At 33.4% G+C, this 8541-nt stretch overlaps 1 protein-coding gene across 2 annotated transcripts; it reads right to left on the reverse strand.

The window, feature by feature from the left end:
- Positions 1–490: 490 nt before the first annotated feature.
- Positions 491–7384, reverse strand: LOC145789755 (uncharacterized). Of its 2 annotated transcripts, none has more exons than XR_014328046.1 (5): positions 7047–7324; positions 5151–5351; positions 4491–4554; positions 1007–1076; positions 491–914 (listed from the first exon to the last, which is right to left on the reverse strand). XR_014328046.1 is itself a non-coding variant. In XM_082867102.1 (5 exons), the coding sequence occupies exons 1-5, from the start codon at positions 7153–7155 to the stop codon at positions 794–796; spliced, it is 534 nt and encodes a 177-aa protein (XP_082723228.1). In that variant the 5' UTR covers positions 7156–7384; the 3' UTR covers positions 491–793. The 2 variants fall into 2 exon arrangements, 1 of the variants encoding a protein (XP_082723228.1); XM_082867102.1 differs by having other exon boundaries at positions 5151–5320; positions 7047–7384.
- Positions 7385–8541: the final 1157 nt, after the last annotated feature.

Below are 8541 nucleotides of genomic sequence, written 5' to 3' on the forward strand. Positions count from 1 at the left end.
AAATGAGAATGTGAGTCCAAATTTCTATAATTTTACTGTTTGTAACTAATTAGAATGGGATAATACCTACTAACACTCTAATCATTTTTCTTAACTAAGCAAAAATCTAATCCCACACTACCCCTAATAATCTCATGTTTGTAGATAACCTGAATCATTTAAGAGTAAAAATAATAATAACCCCAAGAAATTCTATTATAGAAAATTTATTATTAAACAACTGCTTAAATAATAATAGCACAATAATTTTATTACTAATAACATAATTTTTTATAATGAGTTTTTCATTCTCTCTCCTTAATTCTTACCATTCAAAGGACACAAGCCCTCTAGTGTGATTGCCTTCCAAGAACATGTTAAGCTGACCAATTTGAGCAAGTGCATATTCAAAAAGAAATTTGATACTTGGCATTTCATAATGCACAAGCATTACTGTGTTCTATGAAATATGTTAGAACACACAAGACACATTAATGAAGCAAATAGAGTATAAAATGAACCACCAGCTTAAACAAAACAAATGGAATGTGCGAATGCCTTGGCAGCCTGCGATTATGAATGCCCCAGCAGTCTAAACTCATACATTCATCAGTCTCTGAGGAACTCTACTATCTTATAAATAAACACCGACACTGTACAAAAACAAGATTGTAATGACACAGTTCGGATAAAGAACATAGCTCATTGCATAGAAGAACAAAGCTAAGGTTTAAAGGAATGCATAATTAGGTCAAAGCCAGTTTCTACTTATTGCTATTTTCTTCATAATCTTGTGACCACAAGATTGGGAATTTTACTTGGGTCGACTACGGTACGGATATAGAATGTCATCAAGACGTCGTTTCATGTGATTGCTTACTCTACGCAGGTTCTTGGCCACCCCCGTTGCAACCACGCTTGCATTTCTAGAAAATCTGCAGTTATAAACATAATACAAATTTTAAACCTTGTGAGAATTAGCATGGAATTCTAACCGATTGAAGAAGTAATCATATAATTGGCTTGCCTGCTCAAGAACTCATCCCCTACGGAGTAAGCAGGTTTTTGTATTCGAGGCTGAGGAAATCCACGAGCATCTTCAAGAAAGAAATACCATATATTAGAGTCACAGTAATTATACCGAAACATAAGCCACATAACATTCCAGGTAATGAATTCAAATCATTAAAAAAAATGCCAGTAAATGGAGAAATTTCCATATGATACAAAATTAGGAGCACAAATAAGAAATAGTCGATAGATAGAACTAGAGGACAACTTTTCATAACCAGTAAATGCCACGAGGAAAAACAAGATGATATCTTCATTGTTAACATAGCCACTAAAAAGCTTGCAATAATTTTTTTGAAGGAAAGATTTACCAAGAAAATGAAGTCCAAAACCTAGGGAGCATGGATTCAGAGAAATGTTCATGCCCAACAAACATTGGATACCAACACTCATCAAACATGTCCTGTTATTGTTATAGTTAGTTTTTTTTTTTTTTTAACCCCCATCCAAAATCAGCATTACTTTGGACACATGCAGAACGTGCATGTCTATGGTCTAAACACAGATAAAGCTCATCTTGAATCTTGATGCAGGTTTGAAGAAAATAAAATGGGGGCCAAAGATCAAAATCAAAATTACGAATTTGTACATATTAACCCCTCCTTAAGGTTATATAATTTTTGAAACCAGTGGGTACCTGGTCCCACCATGCCACATGCCATTGCCACATCATCTCCAAGATCCCTCCATGTCAATCTCATGAGGTGATATGTGGACCACTCAAATGTGTCATACTAGCTCCTCCCTTGGTCAAGCTATGTTGTTCCTAAATGAGGTTAACGCACATAGCACCTTAGTCTCAACTCTCCAGACAAGTTACATGAACTTAGATGTAAGTACAGAGTGCAAGATGTGTCTCAACATCAATTCATCTAATTCCGAAGTCTAAGGACACCATGGCATGGCTACATATTTCTATTATATTAACATTCTTTTTCATTTTCTAGGGTAAAATATGTTTATAAAATAACATAGAGCAGTGTATCTATAGCATGGAAGTTCTATCAGAGTTTTACAGTAAAATTCTGCAAGTGAAAATATTTGTCGGGTGCCCTCCAACTAAACATGTTGAACATATATTCATATCATTAACCAAGTGTTGAGTGCCCACTGTCAATACTTCACACATTTAAAAAGTCTATGTAACATGCTTGGGGCCCTTCAGCTCAACCAAGCAAGCTTCCACTTGAGCATGTCCTTTCTACTCTAAGTGATGAAATGCTCAGACCCTCCTTGGCTCAACAAACAAACAACTCTTCACCTTAATGTATCCATCCTATGACGCATAGTCATTTCACTCCAATGGCACCTTAATGTTCTCACACAACATATGTTAGAAATGTTAGACTTAGGGATCCCTCAGGGTAGGTGTTGTGATTTTGACCTACGAGACTTCTAGGGATACGTGATGTGGTGGCTAGAATTCATCCAGTTACTCATCCATGTTCCCAAGGAACCTACTTACTGACCACTCTCAGAGAGAGAAATAGAGATCTCCATATAGGTACATCTATATAGCCTCACCAAGTGGTTATGCCAAGTTTGAGGCAGGAACCCCACCATATCACCTGTGGTAAGAGCACGTTCAACCCTAACCACGTTCAACCCTAACCAAGGGCCTAAGAAGCACAGAAATTTCTATGACACGTCAATTTTTGACAAAAATATGCCCACTCTTTTCTTGCTTATGAGATATAAATTCAATGTATAGTTGCATCTTTCAAATTTTAGTTCAAAAAAGTAACCAAGATCGAAGGCACAAAATAGGCAATCGCACACCCTCCAAGTGATCAAGCCGTGTACATATGTATGTGTGTGTATTTAAACAAGACCACAACAGTACAAAATCCCAGAGCTGACTTGATGCATTAGTGCACAAGCACTACCACAAGCTATGCCAAAGGCAGTCTGCTGTGAATTACATCAAAGAAAAGGAAGATATTATACAAGATTGTTTAACAGAATTGCTACTACTATGGGCTTGTGTAAATGTAAAATCATAAGGCTCCAATTTGTAGGGAAAATAGAGTATTGTGAGAAGTTAAAAGATACGAGGGATGGAGAAGATACCCAAGGAACGGACATTGTCTTTCCTGCAATTAGTTTGGTTGAGCAGGAAGAAGAAAAAAGCAGTAATTTTGTTTTATTTTAACATTCTGTAAGAAGGGCTAAGATTAAAAAGGTTCCTTCTTTCCTTCCTCCTCTCCATCCACATTTGGGCAAAAAGAAAATAGTAGGCTAGTGGAATTAACACCTCTTTATGTTTCCTTCTGTTCTATTTATTTTTACTACTAAACATGGAAATTATCTGCATCCCCTCCTTCCTTTCCTCCCAGCATCTCAACCTACCAAATAGAGCTTAAACTATTAATAAAAGCAATCCACTCCAAAGATTAATGTCACCTCGTCAACCTACGAAAATTGTACCCTGCTATGTCCAATGCCTTCGAAATACAATGAAGAACAAGCCTACCAATTCAGAACTCAAAGATTAAAAAGCCAAAACCACACATTAAAAAAAAAAAAAAAATTATAACATGTGCACAAGGTAAAAGAATTATGCCTCACCGCAGTAATAACATTATTTCAACACTGTAATTTAGAATTCGATGACACTTTGGCCATCTAAGTTAATTGCAAGCAGTGTTGTCAGTATTCACAATACATATCTTACGATTAAATAGTTTTAGAGAGAAATCGATACATATCGTAATGTAATATACAATACATGATACATGATACGATACAAAAATACTTAAATTTTTTTAGCAATTTAAAAAATAATAATAATAATAATAATTGAACTTTTTTATGACAATTAATATTATTACAAATTTTCATTAACTTATTACAAAGAATATTTTTGGTACTTATCTTTTATTTTTCTCTACCTTTTTGACAAATATCTACTTATTTGATCTGGTAAGGTATTAAGCATATTGTGTTGTTGATTTAGACCTACTGACACCGGTTGAAGTTCAAAGTTGTCTACTATGGACAAGTACCTTGAGAACTTAAAAGGTGTAAATTAAATATTAAAACCTAAATGGTTAGTTAAGACCGTATTTTATACATGTTTTAACTCCACTCTTTATTTTATATTATATGCATGAATTATTGAGAATAATACATTGTATATGCATTTATCTTTAAAATTACTTTTGCAATTTTAAATATTATACATTGTTTGGTGTCTTGTTCTTATAGGATATTTATTTTTCTACCTATTCTTAAAGATGCTAAAGTATCTTAGACACACGATACGATACACGATTTAGAGAAAAAACATGATACTCAATTTGTATTCTGATTTAACAACTTGGATTGCAAGTCAAACTGTTCAAAACTACAAATAATTATATATGACTTCTTGTTACTATAATTGTTCTAAACTAAGCTTCTTACCTTTGATTTCGCATTTCTAAATCTAAATAAATTACCTTCTCTGCTATGAACATGAGCAGGAACAGAGTCAGCAGCATTAACTTTTTTGTCATACAAAACCTGCAGCAAGGGTTAATTATGTCAGTGAAACATAATGAAACATGCGCATGTAAGACATACACCAACATCACCCTCCTATTTACACCAAAAATTCAAAATTTATATGCTTTATTTAATAAAGCAAATATGCACACTGTTGGTTTAAGTCAAACCTTAACTAACAGGAGCTAGCTCACCGGTCAGAACCCTTACGATCTCACTAGGAGGTCAGGGGTGCAAATCGCAGCACCTGTGTACAGTGTATGGGGTCTTAATCCCCATGTATTTGTTCGGGGTTCCCTCCCCCAAACTTTGGGAGTTTCTTTATATTAATTATACGTTTTATTTGATCTTCACTGTGATTATGATTCATTGAGATTCACTATAATATAACACATCAATCAAAAAAGAAATTCCCAAATGATCAAAAGGCATTAAGCATCACATGTCTCTAATAATCATATCAAGAACTAAGAGGAGTAACATGATGCAAAATGACATAACAACATTGAAAAGTGTATACTTTCATTAGTTTTTGATATATCCTCTAATAAAATTATGCAAATTAAGAGAACCAAAATAGCATGAAAAAAAAGAAGGAAACTCAAGATGATAACCTCTAGGCCAACACAGACCGGCAATTCTGCTTGTGTTTCTTGCACATCTGCTGTAGGATCTTTTCCATTTGAGTACACAAAGTAACCAACACAAGCATATTTGAATTCTGCAAGGCTTCTACCTTCTCTAGAGGCGTCCACCTCAGATTCTCCAACAATGTGGCGTGGTACTAGTCATCACACTTGGAAATCAGTATCCATCTGTAGTTGCAGTGAAAAAATTCCAACCAGAAAACATATGTATGAAGTAAACTAATAAGAAATGCATTGTGCAATCCCTAGGGTGTACAACATTCCAAGATCCATACTGTAAAACACATCTTTCAAATAGTTAGTGCAGAAAAAATAGAACTTTCTGAATTTCTACTGGAAAAGGTGACATCATTTCAGTCTAAAAGGTACATTCATACAGGTGTAGAGGCAAAAACTTTTTCCCTCCACAAGTTAAGCAAATCCAAAGCCTCTTAAGTAACTGGCAGTCAATGAAGTACACTGGTAAGGGCTCAAGCACTAAGAACCACCAAACAAAAACAATCACAACATAATAGAAAGTCCACAAATAATAGTGTTCCCAACATAACTCACTCATAAGACATTCAGGATTTTTTTTTTTTTTTTTTTTCCCCTCTTTTTGAACTACTTTCAGGATTAGTTAACAACCTAAAAAATTGTCAAATAGCAGTGCATTACATTTCATGGACTTTCTGTTTTTTCAGCTACCTAGCACTTTCACACTTATAAAGCTACGGATAACCATGCTCTCTGACGTGTACACTAAGGTCATGTTTGATTCACAATACTAATAGTGAGGTATTAATAATCCTATCAAATTAGTGTGGTATTAACTATCCCACCCCTACCCCATTACAAATTATCCTACAAATTTGTTGGATTAATTATCCATTGGATTAATAGTCCTAAACCAAATGTCAAAACAAACATAGGATGGTTGGGCCCACGGATTAATAATCCTAATCCCATACTTTAATTCTTCCAATCAAACATGCCCTAAGTGTTTATATAAATAGTTGAGATCAATTTCGCAACTGCCTTAAATGGACATTTTGCATATTTACAGTTTTGACATCACCTCACTATATAAACACTCCTTAAATATGTTAGTGAGTATGGTTCATAGCTCTAAAAGTGAGTGTAGAGGTTAAAAAAGGAAAAGAACACGCACCAATTCAAAATTCCTTTTAGATAAGTAAATTTTAAATTTAATTTTCCATTCATCAAACCTTCACGACTAATTCAAATTTGTTCGGCATATTGTTTAAATCTAATTGTATATTCTTGTTATTTACTGAGTGATTATTCTTAGTTGAATTATACGACCGATTCCAAAATTGCTAATTTTCTTTCATTCCTAAAGTTCATAGGGCCACTGGCCACATCAACAATTCAGAGGACCATGCTAGTTGCTTCTGTAAGAACCATATTAGTTCCATTCTATAATGATTTTTTATTTTCAAATCAAATCTATTTTATACAGTTCAAATTCAATTCAAGACATATTTTTGTTGATTTAAAAAATAATTAACCCTTGTTTCAAATGTAAAAATTAATTTAGAAAACATTATGATTTCAAATCATTCAATACTAATGGTTGTTCCGAAAATGATATCTATTATTTACTCAACTTTTTATTCATTTAATAAATTAATTTTCAATTAATAAGGTACCTTGCAAAAGATACCACAACTATTGTGCCTTAAAACCAGAGTTGATCATATCTCTAATCCAAACTAAAATTTGTTTTCACAAATAGGAGTTTTAGTTTCATATTAGCTACAAAACTCACAAAATACCTACTATAAAAAGGGTTTTCTATGCAAGTACATACATATCAAATGGGTATGTATGTATGTATGTATGAAGGAGAGAGAGAGAGACCTTGGGGAAGAGAACGAAGGATGCCGAGGCAGAGAGGGTTGCGAGAATTGGAGTTAAGGGTGGAGGAATAGAGAAGACAACCCTTGCATGACTTTGCCTTGTTGTTCATCTACTGCTTGAGATTTTCTTCTAGGGTTTGGTTGTTGATTTTAGGGCTTTCTTTATCTCCTCCCTTCTCTTTACCCACCTCATCCTCCTCCTCCATCTCCCCCTCTAGATTGGATCGTTGTTGTTGTTGTTGTTGCCGCGAGTGAATAAACGATAGGGTAGTGGAGCTCAAGAGAGATGGCTTTTTTTTTCTTTTTTTTTATTATTTTATTTTAACTTTAAAACTTTTTTTTTAATACAGTTATGCTACGTAGTTCGAATCCCTCTAATCGAAAATGTTGCTGTTTTTCTATTTTTTTTTTTTTTTCAGAAGCAGAAATCAAGAGGAAGAAGGAGAGGAGAGGAGGAAGGAGGAGGAGGAGGACTGGAGGGGGCCTAATAACAGGGGAGGAGGAAGCGGGGCTGGAGGCGGAGACGGTGGCCAGAGCTGGAGCTGGAGCTGCTGCTGCGACGAGCTGGTGGCGAGGCGACGACGGCAGGCTGGAGCTGCGACGATGGCGGGGAGCTGCGACGACCACCAGCTGCTCCTCTTCCCCTCTTCTTCTCTCTCTCTCTCCCTCTCCCTCTTCCCCTCTTCTTCTCAGATCGGTTTCAGTTCGAAAATGGAAGAAAAAAAAGAAAACAAAACGTCGGGGGGCAAAATCCTCAAGCTACCAAACATTATTCTTTTTAATATAATTGGTATAAATTATTCTTATACAAATAAAATTCTCTTCTTCTGATCTATAAGATTCTCTCTAACGAAAAGAAATTCGAAAGGCCTGGTTGAGTTCTTAATAATAATCACTGGTTTAAATTTTTTTAATTTAATTTTTTAGAAATTTAGTTCATTATTTTTCATATATATTTTTTTAATTTTTAGTGAATATTTTTTAAATTTTAAACAATTTTTAAATGCATCTTACTTAGATGTATTTAAAAAATAAAATATTTATAAAAAAAATATTTTAAAAAATTAATAAATATACAAGAATATAAAAATGCATTGAATTTTTATATTTTTTATATTTAGTGAATTTTTTATAATTTTTTTACAAATATTATATTTTTTAAAATGTATTTATGTTAGGTATATCTAAAAATTAAAAAATTAATTAAAATATTAAAAAAATTTAGTGAAAATAAAAAAATATAAAAATTAAAAATTTTAATTTTCTAAAAAGTGAATATTAAAAAGTGAAGCCAAACAAGCTCCTTTTTTTTTTTTTTCTTTTTTGTATAAATGACAAAACAAATTTCTTTTCTGGATGTTTCAAAAAATTTCATTCCCTTTTTTTTGAGTTACAAAAGTTTACTTTTTAAATCCATATAGATTATTATAAATAAAAAAAGGGTAAATTATAACTTAACTCTCTGTGGTTTATCTAAAAAATACGGAATTCTCCTA

The sequence above is a fragment of the Camellia sinensis genome, chromosome 4 (assembly GCF_055761805.1).
Source record: "Camellia sinensis isolate YWXY chromosome 4, ASM5576180v1, whole genome shotgun sequence".
Classification (NCBI taxonomy): domain Eukaryota; kingdom Viridiplantae; phylum Streptophyta; class Magnoliopsida; order Ericales; family Theaceae; genus Camellia; species Camellia sinensis.